The sequence below is a fragment of the Gopherus evgoodei genome, chromosome 22 (assembly GCF_007399415.2).
Source record: "Gopherus evgoodei ecotype Sinaloan lineage chromosome 22, rGopEvg1_v1.p, whole genome shotgun sequence".
NCBI lineage: Eukaryota > Metazoa > Chordata > Testudines > Testudinidae > Gopherus > Gopherus evgoodei.
Window position 1 is genome coordinate 5766096 of NC_044343.1, and position 23284 is coordinate 5789379.

The window sequence follows — 23284 nt, forward strand, 5'->3', positions numbered from 1 at the left end:
ACAGATTCCATGACAGGTCTCTGTGCTGTACCTAGCTAACACTTCGCACACAGAGCATTGGACACCTTTGGAGCTCAAAGCACTTGACCAAGGTTATCGAAGGCAATCGTGGCTGTGCCCATCTAGCTGCCATGTTCCAGAACTGGCTGCCGTCCACGCTGTCTGGGAAGGCATGAGTTGTGGACAAGCGCTTTGGCTTTGCCAAAGCCCAGCGGATGCAGCACCGAGGACCCAGAAGAGCAAAACTGCAGAGGTTTTACCCCTCACCCTCCAGCAATGTCACAGCCCCCTGGCAACTGTACAAGTACAGAACAGGGCTTTAATTTGCCTGGGCTGCTTATAGACAGACACTGTAGACATGTGCATTGATACGTCGTGTAACAAAAACAACCCCAACGTGTCTGGCCGTTCCCGCTTTTGGGTGGCTCAGCCTCGCTCCATCCGTGGTCCGCCTTTTGGGGGAACAATGGTTGGTGCATTATGCCAACAGATCCTGGGGGCCTGCTGGTGGGGAGCTGCCAGCGCTCAGGGTGACACCCGCAGGAGGATTCCCTCTTCCTGGGTCCCGGGGAGTCGGTTCTAGCCAAGTGGGAGCCGGCATCCCGACTCTGGTCAGCGCTGCTCCCCTGGGCTGGGGGGCAGAGGGAAGAGCCCATCTCCTTCTTCATAACAAAAAATATAAATAGCACCCAAAAAAAGTCATTTTAAAAAAACAACCCCCCACCCCGCCTCAGTGTGGCTCAGGAAGCGAGTAGGGGCAGGAAGTGCGTGGAGAGTGCTGGCGCCGTGTCTTGCCCCCCTGCCGGGGCCTGCCCTTGCTGGTGAGGGCCAGGACATGGGGCGGTTCCCGGCCGCCAGCGCAGCGAGGCGTAGGTGTTGTAGCCGTTCTCCTCGATGTGCTCTTTGAACTTGCAGTTGGGGTTATACTCCTTCTGGGGAGACAGAAACAGGGCCATGAGTGTGGTGCAGCTGGGGGGTGTCCGACGGGGGGGGGGGGCAGAGCAAGGAACCTCGGGAGTTCTATCCCCAGCTCCTGGCTGGGAATGGAGTTCAGAGGTTACAGCGGGAGACTAGGAGTCGGAGTGTTCCAGCACCGTGCTGCCGGCCCCCAGCAGTGAGGGCTTCCTTCCAGCAAGCTGCCTGTCTCTAAGCTGCTACCCACCCACTGACTTGGCAGCATCAGGCACGATATCCTGAATGCCGTGCTGGGCCGAGCAGGGTCCTGCTAGCTTCTATCCCAAATTCTCCAGCCGACCAGTCTGATCCCTGGTCCAGAACGAAGCCACAAGCCATGCTCCCCACAGAGCACCCTGTAAGGAGGGAAAAACAGCTTGCTACCTACCGACCCGTATACTTTCCCCTTCTTGTTCATGGCCAGGTAGAAACCCGTGTGCACGGATTTGATGGCTACGACGCCCACTCGCACCGACCGGATCTCCAGGATGCCTGCGGGGAGACAGAGAATTCGGGGCATTGAATCGGGAGAGTGCAACAGTGCTGCAAGTGGGTGTGGAAAACAGCTGGGCTGCCATGGCACAGGGCCCAGGTGCTTCATTTTGTTAGCCAGCAAAGCCCTGCGGAGACACGTTTTGTACGAGTGCCAACAGAAGGTATCGCGTTGCCCGGCACTGAAATGCAGCCACCTCTGGGGTGGAAGGTGGCAGCTTTTAGCAGCTTATTACAGCAATACTACTCAATACCTAAGAAGTCTTTCATCGAATTGGAACTGTCCAAGGGAGGCAGAATGCAGTCGGCTAAGTTGGAATCTGTCAAGGGCACCCATGTGTGGATGGTTTTGGGCTGGACCTTTGTCAGCGAGGCTGCCCCACGTGCACAATGCAGGCGTTAGCCCACCTTGCCTGACCTTTGGTTTCCCAGTAACAGTCCCCAGGAGGCTTGAGTTAACTGAATGCCTCCCATGGTTAAAGACAAAGCTTTCTGGCTGATGGGGATGCTGAGAGACAGCTGCTGTCACATGACTAACAAGGTATTGCTTTATGCAGAGAAGCTTGTGTTTCTCACCAACAGAAGCTGGTCCAATAAAAGCTAGTCCCTTGCCCCAGAGCACTTGACGGGAGTGACTTGAGGCTGGAAAGTGAACCAACAAGTGACTGAGTTACAAATTGCTCCATTGAAACCCCCTGGCCAAGGAGAGCTTGAAGGAGGGATAGCAGAATAACCAGCAGTGCATGACCAAAGAGCTTACCATCTAAATAGACAATGGGTGGGAGGTGAAACTGAGGCACAGAGAGAGGCAGCGACTGGCAGGGTCATGGGCAGAGATGAGACTACAACCCAGGTCTCCTGACTCCCAGTCCGGTGCGCTAGACACTGGGCAACACGGCTTCCTAATTATCAGTTGTGTTGCAGGAGATCGGCGCCCCACTCTGCTAGGCTGCCATACACACAATGAAGAAAGCTGTGTTCCGAAAAGCTTCAATCTAAGCGAAGACTTTGGCCATGTTGGGACTTTTGGGCTGTAGATGGGGTGCAGAGGGGACAGATGATCCAATGTCACTGAGGACCTCTTGGGCCAAATTTTGATCTTGGTTCTTCTAGTGAAAATATGGAGTCACCTCCGGAGATCAGTGGAGTGACACCCGATTTTCAGCAGTGTAAGATCACAAGTGAGTCCATTGAGAAATGCCAAGGTAAGCCCTACACTGCTTCAGAGCTTGACAACAATGCTTGGGTGCTGTTTGTTTATTATTATTCATTATTTGTCTTGTGATAGTCCAGGGCCCCATTGTACTAGGCGCAAAAGGGGAAATCCCTGCCCACAGCAGAGACACCTTTCAATTCCTCCAGGCCTGGAGAGGTTTCTCCTTCCCGTCCCAATACAAAACAAAAAGACCCTTTGATACTGAGCTGGAGGGGAGACTGGGTTTGCAGAGCTCTGCTCTGGGGCCTTCATCCTTCCAATCCATATGCACTAAGGGAGGGAAATCCAGTTTCCGTGGGTTGCCCAGCCTTTTGTGTAGAGAGCTGACAGAGTGTTCAGTAGAACTGCTTATGAATTTTCCATTGCCAGTTTTCCATCAGGAACTATGGATTCGCCGAAATTGGTGGAAACGTAGCGATGTTGTCAACATTGAACAGGAAATTATTGAAGCGATTCGTTTTGACTTCATTGTTTCAACTTCTTATGGTATAATTTAGAATACAGGCCAAAGTCAAAACATTTAGACGTTTAATATAGCACAAAATGAATCACAGTCAAAATATCTCCTTATCAGGTGGTTTCGATGTTTTGGAAATGAAATCTAGCAATTTTCATTGTATGATATTTAGAAATTTTGACTTTGCCCTTGGCTTTGGCTCAAGAGATGATCCTCAGCTGGTATGAAGTTGCAGAACTCCACTGACCTCAATGGATCTACAGTGACTTTATGCCAGTTTAGAGATTAACAAATTTATTTGGGCATAAGCTTTAGCCCAGGAAATCTTATGCCCAAGTAAATTTGTTAGTCTGTAAGGTGCCATAAATACTCCTTGTTGTTTTTGCTGATACAGACTAACATGTCTACCCCTCTGACACCTTTATGCCAGCTGCGGATCTGCCCTAAAGCCTCTATCCCTAGGAGCTCAGACAACGCAGAATGCCCTGGAATGCACAAAGAAGAAAACTAATGTAGCATACCAGACTATCCCGATCACAAGCACGTGGTGACCTTGATTGAGCTAATCAGTGCAAACAGTTCCTGCCCTTGTCTGTGCTTAAGGGCCAGCTACTCAAATTGCTGCCAATTGATGCTGGAATCAGGGCTATACCTGAATGCAGACAAAGCCCTTATGACGTTTTTATGATGCGAATACTTAGTGGTTATATGGAGCTTCTTCATCCGTAGATCTCAAAGTGCTTTACAGAGGAGGTCTGTATCATTATCCTCCTTGTACAAATGGGGAGACTGAGGCACGGAGCGATAACTTGTGGCACGTACAAAAGAAGATGTCGATATCTAGACTGCTCAGCCCTCTAACGGCTGCATCATCGAGGGCAACAAGGTGTTGCAGTTCACCCTCCAACCTTCTAAACATGCACTCCTGCCCCACACGTGGGACCCTCTGCCTCACTGTCCCACCCTCCCAATCTGTGAAGATTGGACTAAGCCATCTTTCTGCATTGTGGTAGCCGCTCTGGGCCATGCAGTCAGCAGCCTGTAGCCCAGTCTAGGATCTGCATCCCAAGTTGCAAGCAGGTCAATGAGGGCTTCTGAAATTCATCTCTCGATCCCAGAGTTGCTGCCGTTCTCTGAGGACATAGCTGTCAGCCTTGATATGTCCTGGTTCATCTGGGATTGGCACTGGGCATGAATGTGAATGGCCGCTCCAAAAGGATGGCGCCTTGTCTATGTTTTGGGGGAGCTCTATATGCCAGTAGATACAAATTAGATATTAACGTGTGGCGAAGGCAGCCACTAATGGTACATGTCACTGTGTTCAGTTCTGCATCAACCAGATGCACATGCTGCCTTCTGCTCTAAACTGCTCCACCACATTCTGCTGGAGCGAACATCAGGGCCAGGACCAAGGTCTGTACCACATACTGCTCCGCAGAAGGTTCCTGCTGACTTCTGCATCAATGGCCGTCTGGGAGCTGATCTTCTCTTTGCGTTCTACATGGGTGCAGTATGTCCAGGTTGACTCCTAAAGAAGTGAGATCACGCTAGAAAGAGATCAGACCGGCCTCAACACAAACTGTTAGGGGTTGGTTGGTCAGGCGAAAGCTTTTCCAAACTTTGCCACTCTTTTCTGGCTTCCAGTGGGGACTCGGGGTTGGCCTGGTTCTCATGTGCCAGGAGCAGCTTTGCTCCATCCTAGAGTTATTCTACTGAGGCTGACAGAGCTCAACGGGAATGTTATTGCTTCAATAGGACTCAGTTTGTATCAATGTTTTTTCTTTTTTAAAATGCTCACAACCAAGGAGACGAATTCCAGTTGCCCTCGAGAGCATGGACTGGGTCGAGGTGCCCCTTAATCCCGACAGGCGGCTTTTGATATTTCCAACCCAAATAGGTTTCAACGCGGGCGCGAGAGGCCAAGGTTTATCTCTAAAACAGTGGCAGCTGCGCGGTAACTGACCTTTCTTATCTTCTTAGCTGGCTGAAGGGCCCGGCTCTGTTGAAGGCACCAGAGGAATTCTCTGGTGGCAAGATTTCCCATAGACGCCCATTCACCCCAATGGTTCCGCCCTCACAGACAGTCACTGGAAGGGAACATTCTAGGGATGTGGCTTTCACGACAGCAGGTTGGGTTGTTGAAGCTGAGCCAGGCTCAGGGGGTGCCCTGGTGCATAGACATCACGCACGCAAATACGCCACCTCTGGCAAAGAACCTCCCACCCACCTGCCCCCTTCATTAACAGAAATTTAAAGGGTCTGGTCTGAATTTCAGTGGCAGACGGGGCCTTGGGATCCTGCACTGATGGGGCTGAATCCAAGCTCTGGAGCTGAACCTTGGGTTCCGAACTTCAGTGACGCTCCCTAACGAGGCAGAGGATGTAGCTTATGGTTGTGACCGTGCAGCGCCAAGCACTACAGGCGCCTGATCCTGGCTGCTGCCACAATGTTGTTTTTATTGTATGTAAAAGCAGCAAAGAATCCTGTGGCACCTTATAGACTAACAGACGTTTTGGAGCATGAGCTTTCATGGGTGAATACCCACTTCCTCAGATGCCACAGGATTCTTTGCTGCTTTTACAGATCCAGACTAACACGGCTACCCCTCTGATACTTTATTATATGTGTCGAGGTAGCACCCAGGAGCCCCAGTCACAGGCCAGGACCCGTTGTGGTCGGCACTGTGCAAACAGAACAAAGAGACAGTCCCTGCCCCAGGGACTTTGCAATTGGAGTATAAGACCAGAGAAAATAGAGGAATACAGACACGGGGGAATATACGGAAACAATGAGCCAATATTGGTCGGCATGAAAAGTAGCGGTCTAGGCACGTCAGCAGCTTAAATGCTCTCAGGTTTGTTGTGGGAATCACAGCAGAGAAGTGGTCTGAAGGCGGATCAGGAGGGAGCTTTGTGGATGTTTCCAGGGAGAGAGGGGGCAGTGTGGGAGAAGGCACAGCGGGGCTTGTTTGGGGAATGTAACAACAGGCTGGGATCTTGGGCTGGTCGGAGGCGGGAGTCGATGACGGAGAACAAGCCGTGAGGTCAGGTGGGGATGGGCCATGAAGACAAGCAGCTGGGGTTAGATGTGATAGAGAAGGTGCTTAATAATAATTAACCTAGACTCCCTTAGACCCGCTTATACTCGTGATGTGATCAGTTACTCAAAAACTTTCCATGCTGTTAGTCACGACAAGCTCAACGGGCACAACGGCCTTGGGGGTTTAGACCCTGGGATATGGGGTAGGTGACCTAGCTCAGTTCCCAGCTCTGCTACAGCCCTCCTTGAGCAAACCATCTCACCGTGTAGTCATACTTCCATCTCGGTCATGCCAATGCTTCGCGAGAGCCCAACATCTTCCTGAGTGGAAAACAATGGGCGTGGGACCCACAGCCCATATAGCCAAGGCTAACTCCTAGCTTGTATACTTACCTACAAAGAATGCCTCACCCACATAGCTGAGACGATTAAGAGCAAAAATGGCCTCCTAAATACGCTTCCCAGCTCCACGTGGGTGGGGGGCAAATGCGCAAACACTGCTCTGCTCACTGCTAGCTCTCTGCTACATGGTGGCACAAGGCCGTGCTCTGGTGCGGTTAAGCTCTTCCCACACCAAGCTAGTTGATGTCCAGTCGAATCAAACAATGAAAATAACAGGGACTACACGACCAAACCAACCCAGAGCTGCTGCTGGTCCTTTCAAATATCCCACCGGCTAACATCAGGCGTCACGTTGCAGCACAAGAACCACTGGACAAAATCCAGGAGACCCACAACTGCCATTTTTTATAGGGATCTGGGAAGCATCTCACCAGCATGAGCAAAACCAAGGAGGGATCAGGAAAGCCGGAGGGTCAGGTGGACCTGTCCCAAAGGCCTAGCACAACTGAGCCACAAGAACTGCTGTGAGCACAGGAAGGTCTGCAGGCTGGTAGTCAGAGGAGGAGTCAGGGCTCCTAAGTTCTTTTCCCCCTTCCCACACTGTGTGACCCAGGGCAGATAATGGTCTTGATGCCTCATGGTCAGCAAATAAAATCCCTGGGATGAGACCTAACAGGCCCTTCGGGCCATCGTCTGACCTCCCGCCTGATGCAAGCCAGAGAACTTCACCCAATAGTCCTTAGAGGGGAGAGAATTCCCCTCCACTTCTCCACCAGCCCAGCAAATTGTGCTGGGAGCTCCTGGGATGGAAGGCGCTGCATGAAAGGGAAAGCACGGTTATCGTCTCAGGCACTGGCTGGGGAATTGGGATTTCTATCCCAGCTTGAAAAACAGGCCAGCGCTTTGATCCCAAGCTGCACGGGCAGCGAGATCAGGCCTGTCCTTCCCACGGAACAGCAAAGAACAAAACCACCCCAGCTGGTACCTGGCTGCATTAGCCACAGCCATGGCTGTCCTTTCACGCTGGGAAGGAGATGAACATTGGGGACTGATTGCCCTGCGGGGAAAAGTCCGGTTTTGTTGAGTGATTTTCTTTTCCCCTTCTTCCTTGAGACCAGCTGCTTCCCCAGAGCCAGGCAGACGGGATCTAAGCAAAACCTCCACTTGGCTGGAACAAATTGTCAGTCTTTGACCTGCGCCTGATTTATTCCCCCTAATGGCAGCTGGGTTGTGCGTTTAGCTGAACTGTGGTTCCTGATCTTCGGGCAGAGACCCCCACTGTTAGCTCCTCCAGGCTTTTTCACCTCAGAACCCTCCTGGGGTCCCTTCCTCAGCTCCGCTACCTGTGTGGTCTGGGAAGAATCGGCCCCCAGCGACTAAGGGTTAATTGTTACATTCACTCCCACCTGAGCGGGGCCGGGGGAAATGGGGAGCAGAGAGCCTGACACTAGCTCCTGGCTGCTTTCGCAGAGTGGCAGAGGTGGGGGAAAAGGCCCAAAAAGATGAGAGGAAAGAGGAACCAAAGGGATTAAAATGGTCAAACTGCAATTCTCTCCTGCTCTCCAGTGCCTTTAGGGCTGAATTTGCTTTTTTCAGAACTGCTTCTTTTCCCTTCCTCTTGGGAAACGCCTGCCGTGTCCTAGCTGTGTGAGCGCATCCCTCATGAACCCCCAGGCCGGTCCCAGACGACTTCCTCGTGTCAGCCTGCAGCCCACTGACTCACCTTCCAAGGAGAGAGAGAGGACTCAGCCTTGGGTGTATCTGTGGCGTGCACACGTGCATGGGCGTAAGGTAGGGGTGCGTACATGGGCACATGCTCTGTCTCGTGCATGCATATATACGCAGTACATGCATAAACACAGATGTTCTCCCCATATACACAACATGTGGCCTGCATTACACACGTACTCTGCCCCTATACACACGCTACACTATGTATGCAATGGAGGTGTACATGCCACGCACATAACTTGCACACGTACACACAACATGCATTGCACAGACAGGGTTGCAAAGGTGCAGTGTGTCTAGGTGAATGGATGGAGGGGCATGCACGCCTGCGCACGTGTGAGAATGGGGTGGAGGTGTGCAGCTGTGTGTATATGGAAGAGAAGGGGGCTGGCTCAGTGCAAGGCGGGGTGTGTGTTTGGACGAGGAGGTGAGCGGCACAGGGTGTGCACCCATGGGAATGTGGGTGGATGTGAGGGCAAGTGGAGGGAATGCGGCTGGAGGAGTGGTGTGCATGTGTGAACAGGGCTGGGGGATGATTTATGGGCCGTGGATGGTTAGCAGGTAGGGGTGTGTGTGTGGAGAGGGGGGGACCTAGCCTGGGGGCTGGCTCTGTGCTTGGCCAGAGGTGAGTGTCTGGCTGGCAGATCTCTTAGCACAGGCACTAATGCGAAAGGCATGTGGCTAGACAAGGCAGGGTTTACAACAGAAACACCCAGTGCCGTTTCAGGAAACTCTATCTCCAGATTACCAGCGCTCCTGCTTTGGCCAACACCCTGGCGTAGCGAGCCTCTGCATAGACGCACAGCTCCCCACATGCGCCGCCGACTCCTTCACAGCCCCCCACGCTGGCACTTGCAAGCCGCACTGCCATCAGTGGTTCTACTCAGCCAGCATTACTCAGTGTCCCTAGCACAACCTGCTTGCCCAGGCATGTGATTAGAGTTCACGTTGCCTTTGGCTGGGGCCCGAGGATCTCGAAGCATTTTGCAGATGGCTAGTTCTCACAACACCCTGGGGAGTGGGGAAGTATTTCAGTCCCATTTTGCAACTGGGGAAACTGAGGCACAAATGGGGCCATGAGTCACCCAAGCTAACACAGCAGGTCAGCATCAGAGCCAGGCACTCAGGTTAGGAGCTTCTCGCTTGCAGGTGCTTGCTCAGATTTCTAGACCTGCTATGCTCTTGGGAAATCTCAACTCTCTTATTAAACCCAGAGGAATCATAGAAGCATAGAATATCAGGGTTGGAAGGGACCTCAGGAGCTCATCTAGTCCAACCGCCTGCTCAAAGCAGGACCAATCCCCAGATAGGTTTTTACCCCAGTTCCCTAAATGGTCCCGTCAAGGATTGAACTCACACTCCTGGGTTTAGCAGGCCACTGCTTAAACCCCACTGAGAAAAAACAATGGGGTCCCTTTACAGGATCCCCGTCCAATCCCTTCTCTGTGCCGCTCCTCCCCACTCACAGCCACTATGAACAAAGGAGAATCTGTCCCCCAGAGCCTCATGCCGCCTCCATCTCAGCTCTGATCCAGGTAACAGGTCTCAGCAGAGCAGATCTGGAAGCAAACGTCTTCCCGCTCAGGACACGACCAGGTTCTCTGCTGCACAGCATGAAGGTATGGGAGGCCAGGGAGGGACTGCTCAGTTCTGGAGGGGAATCTCCATTCTCTGTGTCCTTTCTCCAGAGCAGTGGTTCCCTAGGAAGGTGTCTCCTTCCCCACATGCCTGTTAGCAGCATCACCTCTAATGCTTGAGCGAAAGGAGTAACTCTATTAACTGGCAGCTCCTACAGGCTCTTATCCTCTTCTGGGGATTTGCTGCTCTAGGAGGACAAACACCCTCCCCCCACACACACTCACTTCTACCATGAGCTACAGAAGCATCCCCCTTCCTGGCAGCAGCCCTGGGAGGAGAGAATGTGAAATCCACTCCGTCACACTGACAAATCTCTTTTCGTCGGGGGCAGGTGGGGTTTTCAGCACAGCATCCCATTAGTTCTTTGTATCACGGGAGCAGCTAGGGATCAGAGCCCCAGTGCGCCAGGCTGGGTGGCGGTATAGACCCCACACTGGCAGTGAGAGGGTTATTGGGAGCTTTGGCACTCAATCTGCTCCCTGTTGGCACCTGGAGGGGGTCAATTAAGCAAGGCCACCTGGAAAGGAATCAGGTGAACCTCAGTTTGGGGGAGACCCATGAGAGAAGAAGGAGAGGGCGCGGAGCAGTGGAGAGTGGGAAGGGATGGTAACTGTGGTTTGGGGATTTGCTGGCGAGCGCTAGGGAAGGATGATGGGGCGTATGGCCCTGAAGGAAGGGTGAGGGCTGAAACCTTGGAGCACCTGAGGGAAATACGGCTGCCTGGCAGGCCCAGGAAGGGGCTGTGGGGAAAGGCCTGCTGCCAGTCCTGGGGAGGAAGAAGCCGGTGGGAGGCAGCAGGGGATGAGTCTGAATAGACAGACCCAGGCTGCTTACTACACGCTCCCTGGGCTGGCACCCCGAGGAGAGAAAGGGCCTGGCTTTCTCTACCAGCCACCAAGGAAGGTGGTGGGGGGAAAAAACCTGCAGAGACAAGGGGATCAGGGCTTCTGACTACCCTGGGACAAGGGTGTGTCCGGACCACAGGGGCCCAGAGTCGTGGGTTGCAAACCTGTCAGAACAACATTGGACAGTTGCTGTGTTGGACTTTTGTTTCCGGGGTGGAAACAAAATAGGGCCCTGGCCAAAGAGCAGTCCCCTGTGCCAGAAGCACTGGAACAAAGCCACGAGGAGATGCACCAGCAGCACGTCCACCCTTCTACTCAGGCGCTGGGCAACTGGTCCTGCCCCCAAGATTTGCCGTCTAAACGCGGGGGAGGTGCAAGGGGCGGGTGCAGGCTGCGGTGACCCTCCAGGGGGTGCCGCACGATGCACGGATGGAGCCACGTATGTGGCGGCTTAAAAGACACCAAGAGAGAGAGCCCAGGTGCATTTTCCCAGCTGCCGCCTGACCTGTTGTCATACAGCGGAGTTCCTAGCCAGATCTGCCCCCGAACATCCCTCGCAACTATGGCCAGGGCAGGCTGGCGCCTATGCGTGATCACAAGGCAGGAAGTCTTTCATTAACGAGGTCAGCTCCGAGGAAGCCTGGCAGCCTCTGAGGATCAAAGGTCACATGGCTCTTATTGTTTCCGATTGCACTTCACGGCTGGGGAGCTGGCTGGGAACTGGAAGGCACCCGGCATCCTGCCCCCCTTGCAGAGGCTGGGAGCCGGGGAGGGAGTCTAGATACCCCACTCAATGCTCCCCCAGCTGGTGTGTTTGCAATCAACCTCCCCTTGCCCTGATGGGCCGGCACCGGCAAACCAGAATTCTTCCCCCATCGCCCCAGGCCCCGCATGGGGGGAAGGCGGAGGACGTGCTCTTACTCTCCAGAGAGAGGGGGAAGCTCCCGGGGGCGATCCGAGCCAGATGGAGCCCAGATGAGGATAGGAGAAACGTCAGGAGCTGCCTCGGTCAGGGTAAAGGAGGTGGGTGGGAAACTGGCAGGAACTTTGAGCAAGCGAGAAGGCTCCAGACGCCATAGGAGACAGATGGATGGATGGACAGATAAAATTTAGGCCAAATTATTTCACATGAAAGGATCATTCAACATGGTCCCAGGTGGGGCGGCTGCAGCAGCTGTTACAAAGGAGTTGGAGTGACAGGTAGGCTCATTTCTAGAACCAGAGATAAGCTACAGATCTGTATGGCAAAGGGGTTCTGGCCACATCCTCTGGCCCTGGCCAACAGGGCAGAACGTTTCCCGCAGCACCCCCTGCTGGCTAGGACAGAGATTAGTCTCCCTCTCTCTGGAAGCAGCCAGCAGGCTCCTTACTTTGCTTTGCGCCACAACGGCCTGCCATAGCCGCAGATGAACGGACCCGTCGCCACAAACTAGCAGCCTCGTTCACAGCCAAGGCAGGCTTTGCTGTGGTGGGCTGCCCCCGGGGCAGTGGAAGCACCGCAGGGGGATCAGCAGCTGAGTCTGGGTTAACTCAGCCCAGGTGTGAGCGGTGACACTGCTGCAAAACCGCGGCGCTCCTGGGACATATCCGAGGCCATTTCGTGCGGCGGGCGGCCCAGCAGCTCTCTCATTCCCCCCCCCGTCAATGACTTGTGGGAGGATTTGTCTGTCTTTCCAGGCACCAAGGGGGGGGATTGCAGGAGGCGCTGGAGGGCAGGCAGCATTCAAGTGGTGCTAGTCCATGTCCTCCCCAAGAAGGCAGGTTACCAGCGGGAGTGAACTCAGGACAGGATGGGCCAGGGAGTCCACGTTTAAAGCACCACAGCACTAGAGTTTTGTGTGTGGAGGTGGAGCCAGGATGGGGCATCACATGAGGAAAACCCCGGACTCTCTCTTTCGTGAGAACGTCCCCCTTAGATTTTCACACTCAGCTGGACACCACTTTCATCTCTTCGCATGAGCAAAACTTGTCTCCATTAAGCAACATTTTCTGTCCCTGTTTTGCATATAATTTTGGCTCATCGAGGCCGTTTAAAGGAACATGGTCAGGATGAAAATGGCATTTTACGAAAACCAGAGTTTGCGAAGCCTCTAATCAATGGGAGCACAGAAACTGCCAGACCAGATCAGACTAAAGGCCCATCACCCCGTCTCCAACAGGCCCAAGCACCACCTGCTTCAGACGAAGGTGCATGAAATCCTGTAGCAAGCACTTACAGGAAAAATTTTTCTTCAGCCCCTCAGTTAGTGGTTGGCTTCTGCCTAAAATGAAAGGGTCAGATCTTTTCCCGGGGGGAGAGAAATTTACCCCCTCCTCTGTGGCATTTGTCACCCACTCGTCTCAGCGTTGCACAAATGCCAGGAGCCAGGACCTGGCGCTGGCTGGAATCAAGTGAAACCAACCAGTCGTCTTTTGCACTGTCGGAGCAAAACCGCCAGCAACAACCTAGGTGGTGAGAAGCTAATTAGGTGGCTGCAACCCTAGTCAGGTTTAACAATCCTCTGCGGTTGTTCCTATTAATCACAAAGGACATTTGCTTCTCTAAAAATAACACAAGCTGCTCTGCTCTCAGTCCTGGCTGGCTCTGTCCTGGGAGTTCAAACCCGCCAGTGGCTCTGTTCCCTAGCCCAATAAAATCGCCACCCCAGTAAAGGCTAGATCCCACCTTGGCCAGCCTCAGGCTTAGCAGAGGGGCTGCACAGGAGGAACTGATCTAGCCAAGTTCCCTTCGGGAGGCTCCAGGATAGCATATGCTGCTGCAGCATCTGCCTAAAGTCCCCCACAATCACCCCAGGCCATGCTGCTAGCCAGGACTGATATGGAGTCACTGCTTTGCTCTCATTGCTCCTTTCCAAGCTTTCGACTCCTGCTAGGGGATCTTGGCAGGAGTGAAAGGTGATGCAATCATCCCAATTGGGCCCTCAGTGTTTGCAACCATCAGCTTTAGAGGAAGGACATGGCTCTGCAACTGGGCCCCTGCATGGAGTCAGTCCCGTTGCTCTGTGCCTCGGTTTCCCTATCTGTACGATGGAGATCATCCTTTGTTGGTCTTATTTATTATTATTGTAAACTCTTTGGGGGCAGGGTCTCTCTGTCTGTTCAGTTCCCAGCACAATGGGATCCAGATTTCAGCCGGAGCCTGCAGGTGCCACTGTCACACCAATAATAAACTCGACCAAATTCACAGAGAAGGGTAACCCTGGCTGATCTGGGTCATGTTAATCATCACATAGCCATGCTGGGCTAGACTCCACTCTCGTTAGGGTCAATAGAACTGCCTGGGTGCAACCTGCAGGAGCCAACCCCTCGGATTGCGTCCAGATCTCAGGGGCTTTCCTGACTCCAGGCTTTTCTCTTCGAGATGCCGCCAGCCTCCATCCCTGTCTCTGCGGCTGCACTTGGGTGCCAAGTCCTGCCAGGAGCTGCAGCGCTGTTATCAAGAGATGGGAGAGGGGTGGCGATTGGCAGAGCAGGTAGAGAGTGGAATTGATCAGGACTTTGCTTCTACAGCGAAAATATTACGGTCCAACCCCGATGAACTGAAACTCTACTAGCTACAGGGGTCACTAGCCGCCTCTTCCTGCCTCCTGCTGGCGGCCTGGGGAACTCCTGATTAGAGGCCGGTGGAGGAGGCAAAGCGGCAGCTTCATGCCCCAGGGAAAGGCCTAATCCTGTGTTGTTGTTACTGTATTCTAGCATCATGGCAAATCTAGGGTGTGCTGTACCATACCGCCTCTCTGTGGGATGCAGGTGACTTTGCTGTTGATGTTATGCTCCTGATCTCCTTGCTGTGATTTTCCCTGTCCCTTCCTTAATGCACTCAAGATGTCATATCATAATGCTGTCCGACGGGGTAAGGCTGCGCGCTATTCCGGGCCGTGGCCTCACCTTCGTATTTGACCCTTAAGTACCTCAGGCCCTGTGCAAAGGTATCATAACACCACTCTCTGGCCTCCTGTAACGAACACAGGCCTCCATGCATCTGCCCAGACCTCCTGGTGTTAACTAGGATGCAGTTCTGGGCTCTGACACAAAGGCAGATGCACATAGTACCTTGCTGCATTTCAGGGCCGGTCTGTTGCACAGAGAGAGCTGGGCAGAATTCCAGCCGACCGGGAAGCGAGCTTGGACCGGGCCAGGATTAACGGAGCGGAGGGGTGTTAGGACTAGAGGAGGCCTCAGTCTGCAAAGAGTCAGACCTGGATTCTGAGCCTCCCCCTCCAACAGAAATTTGGTTCAAGCCCAACTCATTTTAAGAGCAATTTGCCTAAGTATTAACACTACAAGAGCATCTCTAAGGCCAAGATCAGCCCCCAGTGCTAACATACAGAGTAAAAGATGGGGAACTGAGGACCAGACAGATTAAAGCCCAGGTCCTCAAAGGTATATAGCTCGGGTCCCATTCAAATCAATGGGAGTTGGGTGCCTAAATCTCAATGAGGATCTGGGCTTTAAAGTGCCTCACCCAAGACCACACAAGAGGTCAATGTCAGAGCTGGCAAGTGGTCCCAGATCCCCTGAGCCACAGGTCACAAGCCCATCCTGACCCTCATTAGCAGCAGGCAAGTGACCCTGTGATCTAATGAAACACTCGCTCATCGCTGCACGGAGCTGGACAGGCGACTCCATCACAGGGCAAAGAATTGCTGCAGGGAACTTTTAGAGAGAATTTTTAGCGATCAGACAAGAAGCTGATGTCCCAACGGCCTGGTGAGGCCCGGTGTCGACTGCAGGGGCTGGGCCTCAGGGCTGGGATGCAGGGGGAATTGGAGATTTCCGGTGGCCTTGCAGGAGGTCTTCTCATGCATACTTAAGGCAAGATTTTCAAAAGTGATTCAGTGCATCTGGGGACTCAACTTGAAGCTACTTTAAAACTCTGATTTTTAGAGAGCAGGTGCCCAGGTCCCTTCTGAAAATCAGGCTTCTTTGAAGCAGCTCAAGCTGCTGCTAATCACTTTTGAAAGTCCGGGCCTTACTTGAGTTTCTGCTAGAGATGGGCCTGAATCTGAACTGGAATCCAAACCTAGATCCGGCCCCACATTTCAGGGCCCTATCTAGAGCCAAACCTCCTCAGCTCTGCTTTAAATGGAGCTTCCCATCTCTGAAAACCCCTGTGCTCACCGAGATGCATGGTCCGTCCTTCCTATCCTTGGGTATGTCGCTTCCCCGCTCCGGGCCTCAGTTTCTCCATCTGCAAAATGGGGCTAGCAACACCTCCCCACCTTTGCGGAGCACTTTGAGATGGGAAAGTGGTCAGTGCGCTATGGTTATGTCCGTGCCAGACTAAGTCATCCCAGAAAAATTCCTCTGAAAAAACACCTGCCACAGTGTATCCAGCACACCACCTCTCCACTCTGGCACCCCTATACACAGATGCTCCCCAGGCCTACGTACAGCTCTGAGAGTTAACATGCTTGTAATGACCCAGCTGGGTGACTCTCTTACTGTTATTTTCCTTTGTGATGGGAGTGGGAACCTGGGGGAACCCAGGCTCCCAACTGCCAGGCAAAAAGACCAGGTCCACCAGCAAGGTAGGAAGGATCAGGACCTGGGGGATGGGAATAGGACCATTAATAACAGAGCTTTCCACCTTCAAAGCCCTTTACACACATTAACCAAGCCTCCCCGCAAGTCTTGTCTCTCATGTCACAGACAGGGAAACTGAGGCACAAAGAGGCAAAGTGATGCACCCAGGGTTGCAGCCAGAGGCAGAGCAGGGGTTAGAAAGGAGCTGTTCCTGGCTCCCCGCCCAGTGCTCAAACCACTAGCCTCTGCTACCTGGTGCACAGGCCTCTAATGGCTCCTGGGGACCCTCCCACCCCATTGCCCTCCATACTCACTGTTAGGACTTTCCTTCCACCGTGTGCCTTGCACCTTGCCACTGCTGTCGATGCACAGGAAGAAGTGGGTGGAGACGTACAGCCTCCTCCAGCGCACGTCACCCTCCAGATGGTTATAGCTCCGGGGGCGCCTGCTGGGGGCTCCCGAGGGGTTGCTCCCCGACGGGGCGGCTGGGTCCCGGTGGGCCGATCCGGTGAGCAGCGAGAGGGCCAGGCAGAGCCACAGAGAGACGGGGCCGGCTGCCACCTGCCGCCCCATGGCAGTCCTGGGGGCAGGAGCTCCAGGCGGCAGGCGGGACGGGTGTGACCATGTGCTATGACTGGTTCCAGCATATGCCCGGGCTCAGGCTGGCAGGAGGCGCGGGGTGCTCTCCGGAGCGCGTCCCCAGCCCGGGTGAGAGCTCCCCGGGGGCATCCCTGGTGCCAGCTACCCCGCAGGGCTCCTAGGGCGGGGGGGCAACCCCCCCAGGCAGGGGTCAGCGGGCAGCAGCCCCTGGGGGAGCCCAGCCAGAGCAGGCAGGAGCCGGCGGGTGCCCCCTGCCCGGCCGCTGCTGGACTCAGGGGCAGAGTGGGTGGCAGCGGGGAGCCCCGGCGCCGGCTGCGGCTCGGGCTCGGGCGCTGGAGGAGGAAGTGGGGGGCGCAGACGTCACGCGGGGCCGGCTGGACCCGGGGACTCCGGCCATTGACAGGCAAAGCTGCCGCTTCTCCCGGGGGGGGGCCCTGCCCGGCGAGGTCCCAGCCAATGGCAGCGGGCAGAGGGCGGGGCGGCTCCTCATTCATAAATCTGCGCGGCTGCGAGGTCTTTAAACCTCTGGGTGCGCGCGCGTGTGTGAGTACCTGTGTGTGCGTGTTTGTGTGGGGGTGTGGGTTTGTCTGCATGCATGGGTGCATGCCTGTGTTTGTGTGTGCGTACATGTGTACGGACGTGTGTGTGCGTGTTTGTGTGGGGGTGTGCATGTGGGCGTGGGTGTGTCTGCATGCATGGGTGCATGCCTGTGTTTGTGTGTGCTTACATGTGTACGGGCGTGCGTGTGCGTGTTTGTGTGGGGGTGTGCATGTGGGTGTGGGTGTGTCTGCATGCATGGGTGCATGCCTGTGTTTGTGTGTGTATATACATGTGTACAGACGTATGTGTGTGGGGGTGTGTGCATTTTGGGTGTGCATATCTCTCTGTGTGTGCATATGTGTGTATGTGTGCACGTGTATGCGTATGTGTGTGTGCATGTATGTGTGTATGTGTACGAATGTGAGTGTATTTGGGATCATGTGTGCGTGTGCATGTGTGTGTGTGTTGCCTTGCCCTTGGTGCCGTCACTTGCACATGTCCTACCTTGTGTCAGCCCAGCTCATTGCATGCCACCAGGGCTCCTGCCATCCTCTGTTGCCCCCCACAAGCTCCCCGTGTGCCCCCTTCACCTCCCCTTCAGTGTCAGGGACTCCCTGCAACTGCCCCACCAATCGCCACCTGGTCATTTTACAGCCACTTGGTGCTGTGCAAGGGACAGTGACATGGAAACTCAAGTGTGTGTGTGTGAGAAAGAGAGAGACGTTGTGCACCACAACCTTCTCAGTTCTAACCTCAGCTCCACCACTGACCCTGGGCAAGTCCTGTCACCATGCCTCGGTTTCCCTCTCTGTAAAAGATGGGCAATTCCTCACCTTGGGGGTAGACGTGTGCGTGAGTATGTAGCTGTGTCCTGATGTCAACACACACCTGAACATTCTGCCTTTTTCACGCCAACCGCAGCTCTTCTTCGGCTAATTATGCCAGTACATTGTGAAGTGGAGATTTGTCTGTGTGCCCAACAGGTGGTGTGAAAATCGGTGCGTATGTTTACACATGTGAGGGAGACATGGGAACCGGGGGTGGAGGGAAGGGAGGGAGGGAGAGCCTGAGAAGAGAACTCACAGAAACACCACACATAAAACTGAGTTTCTTATCAGAGGCAGGCTCTGGGTCTCCCTCCCTGTGCACAAGCCAGTTACACAATTCCAAGGCCCTCCCTCAGGGTCCTGAGGCTGCTGACGGTGCTTGACCAGTGGGTGCAGTTGAGCTCTTGAAAATCTGGGCCTGAGCTTTTTGGGGAAACATCTGGCCCATGCTTTGTAGCTTGAGCTCCCTATTTGCAGCGACTCCTATCTGTAGAGTGGGCTAGAGCCTCAGTGCCGCTAAATGCACCTGCCCCTTGCTTTCCCCCGGGCTGGCTTTTGGTCACGCCTCGAAAGCAGTAAACTGTCTGCTGGAGAACTTTCCCCTTTCTCCCACTTTCTGCCCTGAGGTCCTGGAAGCACCATTAGCCATTGAGAGAGTAACCAGCTGGAAGTCAGAGCTCCAGCAAAGGTTCCAGAGGCATTAAAATACGCATTAAAGAAGGGACACCAGTCCCCCTCCCCCAGCCCCCTGCAGACTCACTGCTCCCTCCTTGTTCATGGAATAGGCTGTGAAATTTGACTACGTCACTTAGATACCTAATTATGTATCTATCCCCTCTAACCATTGATCCTGACTCCTCTGCATTTGGAGGAGGTAATAAAGAGGAAGAGTCGTCCAGTGCAAGCCTGGGACCTCGGAGACCCGAGTTCAGTTCTTCACTGACTCCCTTGGGCAAGTCACTTAGTTGCTCTGTGCCTCAGTTTCCCCATTTCTTCAGTGGTGATGATGGCACCATGCTTCTTCCCAGCGGGGCTGTGAGGACAGATACATTAAAGACTGTGAGGTACTAAGGTGACAGGGGTTATATAAATATCCTGGACAGACAGCTCTGGAGAGGGGAGAAGTTGGAAACAGGCCAGACCGCTTTGGAGAATCCAGATCAGCATCTGCACGATGGGTGCTGACCCCGTCTGACTCTCTGCACCTTCTGACGCACAGGCACGACATACAAATCCCAGGATGCCCCCTGGCCTGGTGGGCTCTGCTGTGACACAGAGTGTTTTGATGGCCATGCTGAGCCTGCTGGTCCCCAGCAGCAGGAGATGAGCTTCCGGGAGGCAGCTACTGTCCTGTGTTGACAAACATTTTTCTCCCTAATTAGCAGCAGGGAGGGAAGTGAGCACTGACCTGACCAGTTTTTTTATAGCCTAATCGCAGCCCGTGAGTCACTGCGTGTCACCAGGAGTATTTCTGCACCGGGATAGAATGACGAGGTACTGGAGCAGGCCCTGGAGTCCCTGTTCTGCTGACAGAGTGCAACCTTGGGTATCGATATGCTATTCACACACACACACGCACTGCCGGGGATGTGACTTTGCAACACAAACACACATATACATGTGACATGCATACATACATATGTGTATAAACACATGCATACTCCCATGTGACCGCTGATCATATGACTCAGGCATACACATGTATATACTCATGCACAAACACACACATGACTGCTGGCCATGTGATGTGTAGGTATCATTGATGTGTGCACACACTACTTCTGATCATGTGACTCATGCACCCACCACACAAGTACGGCACATGCACACACACCCCACAAGCACAGCACACGTACACACACACACACAAGCAAAGTGCATGTACACACACACACACACAAGTTCAGCTCATGCACAGACACCCACACAAGTACTGCACGTGCACACCCACCCACACGAGTACAGCACATGCATACACACACACACACAAGTTCAGCACATGCACAGACACCCACACAAGTACTGCACGTGCACACCCACCCACACAAGTACGGCACATGCACACACACCCACACAAGCACAGCGCATGTACACACACACACACACACACACAAGTTCAGCACATGCACAGACACCCACACAAGTACAGCACGGGCACACCCACCCACACGAATACAGCACATGCACACACACACAAGTACAGCACATGCACACACACACACGAGTACAGCACATGCACACACAAATACAACCACCAGTACTGTGACTTGTGCGTGCACCCATGAGTGCTTTCATGGTAATTACTATCAGCTGTTGCCTCCGTGAAACAACCCCTGTCCAAAAGTCAGTGTGGCAAACCCTGGAATTCAAGTGGGGTCTTGATGCACCAAACCCAGCAGTGAGTCCTGGGGGGATACAGGAAGGCTACAGCCTTGTCCCTCCCAGCTGCAGCTGGCTTTAAACAGGTGGGCTGGCCAGTGGAGCAACTGCAAAGCCAGCACTGGCTCTGGCTGTGATAGAGAAGTCAGAGGGCTCATTCAGCAGGCTTTGGACCCTTTCTGATCCTGGGCCAGGGGCAGCTCCAGCACGCCAAGCGTGTGCTTGGGACGGCAAGCCGTGGGGGGCGCTCTGCCAGCGCTGCGGGGGCAGCAGGCAAGGTGCCTTTGACGGCTTGCCTGCGGGAGGTCCACTGGTCCCGCGGCTTCGGTGGACCTTCCGCAGGCAAGCCGCCGAAAGCAGCCTGCCTGCCGTGCTTGGGGCAGCGAAATGCCTAGAGCCGCCCCTGTCCTGGGCACTATTAAGAGATACTGGCCCAGGCGGTGGGGGCAGGTTTCAGCTTCACGCCATGCAATATGTCACCTCCGCTGATCAGCTGCGACCCTGAGCTTGACTCAGGCAATGGCTCCTCATTGAGTCTGCGCAGCTGGACTGTGGCTTTTGGTGCATCTGGCTTGGCTTTGCCTTTTAAAACACCAGGCTCCCTGCAGGGTCCATTGCAGCCAATGGGCATCTTTGCTCTGGCTTGGGATCCAACCCCTAGGGCCAGCAACAGGTCCTGATCGCCAGCCCCAGGGGACTGAAGGCCCAGGATTGCCCTCTGTAGATGGGCTTTACCCTGACATGCTGGGGGGCCTGACATGGAGGCTGCCAGCTGGGGTGCCGGCTGCGGTGGGATTCATTGGCAATCCAGGCAGCTGTTCCTAGGCTCTGCTAGTGGGATGGGAGAAACCCAGGTCACTACCAACTAGGGCTTGATTGGAAGGGGTGACCCACCCCATCACCTTCCCGTCGCCATCCGCCTGCCTCTTTCCGTCCGTCCGACCGTGGCGTTCAGAGGAGCAGGAACCCTCCTGGTGGTGCAATGCCGGAGAGGCCCGTGCGATGCCCCTGGGTGCAGCAGATGGGTCGAGCAGTGACATTCTGGAACACAAAACGGTGACAAGGCCAGAAACAGACAAAGAACCAACCATGTGGCACTGGGAATGGGCCTCCGGGGCTCCCCCACGTCCCCAGAGCCGTGGGATCTCGCCAGAGCTCCCTGCCCTCTTGATTCCCTGCGACAGGGGTGAGTCTTACCCTGGCTCACCGGCTCACCTCTAAAACAGCAGTCAGAGGAGCACAGGCTGCTCCTGAGCTCCCGGATAGGCCTCTTGGCAGCAAACCAGCGTGCCCAGGGAAAGTGGGCAGGAAGGGAGTGGAAGCAATCTATCGATCCAGACTGGGGAAAGGGCTTCTTGGAGCCTGGGGGCAAGAGACGAGGGGAAGAAAGATCAACAGATGGGACTAAACTAAGACCCTCAGATCTGGCCACTCCTGGTCTTTGGGGCTCAGATCCTACGGCGAGTGGGGATGGACAGCCAGGATCAGGAGCCAAGCCATGCAGCCTGAGTCCATCTTTAAGTCAGACAGACCAACTGATCTCTTGGCGTCTGTTGTGTTATCGCTGGAGATTAAAAGGTCCAAGGTTTGATTTCTCGTTAGGGCAATAACTCTCCTGTAAACTCTCCCTGCAGAGGAGCATTTATCTCCCTCCCTCCCAAGTCGGGTGACCAGGTACCAAGGGTGAAAAATTGGGACATTTTGTTCTTTTGGCCTTTTCTGGGATGGGGGTATAGTTGCCTATATAAAACAAGATCCCTAATACCAGGACAGTCCCTATAATATGGGGATGTCGGGTCACCCTACTCCCAAGAAACCCGATATGGCTTTTAGAAATGCAGGCGGGTGCCACGCTGGGGGCTGGGAGGGAGAGGGCAGGCTCCGGATGATGCGGAAGGTCCTGGGACCTGACATCTCCAGTGATTGCCCCAGTGCCGGGATTTGATGGTTTTCTTTCTTGGCTAAGGAAGGCCCTGGGTCACCAAATGAGAGCGGCTCACCCGTTGATCTCTGGGCAGCAGCTGCAGATGTGGTGTCTATTGCTGGCCCAGAGGAAGACACTCAACTGGGCTGGGTGGCTCAGCACTCGCCCAGCAGCTCTGGAAACGGAGATCGATTTCCTTCCACTCCCAAATTATCTTTGTGCCAGCCAGGGATTCCTGGCAGCTCTGCTCACCTGCCTGTAGGGTGACCAGATAGCAAGTGTGAAAAATCGGGACGGGGAGTGGGAGGTAATAGAAGCCTATATAAGAAAAAGCCCCAAATATTGGGACTGTCCCTATAAAATCGAGACATCTGGTCACCCTACCTGCCTGCAATCAGCGTCACCTGCCGCTTCTAGGAGGGCTTCGGACTGCACCACCCACTGGCTCACCTGCCCACATGAACATCCTGGGGGTGGGATCAGTGTCCGCCACCCAGCCCCAGGGCCCCACCCCCTGCAGTGTCACTCAGCGCTGGTGTCAGCCATCTGCAGTGTGAGCTGCCTGCAACTGGTGACGCCCATATACCCCTCACTGCAGCTGCCTGCTGCTGCACTGCCCCCCACGTCACCCCCACTGCAAACCACCTCCCCTTGTACTCCTCGTAATCAGTATCCCCAGAGCTGGCAGCTCAGGGAGACAGAGGTGTCAGGATCCCCTCTGCTATGAGCCACCAACAGGACTCGGAGGGGGCCCATCGCTGGCCGTAGCTTGAG

At 54.3% G+C, this 23284-nt stretch overlaps 1 protein-coding gene across 1 annotated transcript; it reads right to left on the minus strand.

The window, feature by feature from the left end:
• Window positions 1–740: 740 nt before the first annotated feature.
• Window positions 741–16813, minus strand: FGF22 (fibroblast growth factor 22). Its single transcript, XM_030540792.1, is given in 5 exon segments — window positions 741–778; window positions 781–851; window positions 853–932; window positions 1343–1446; window positions 16555–16813. Coding segments are annotated over 5 exon segments (552 nt in total).
• Window positions 16814–23284: the final 6471 nt, after the last annotated feature.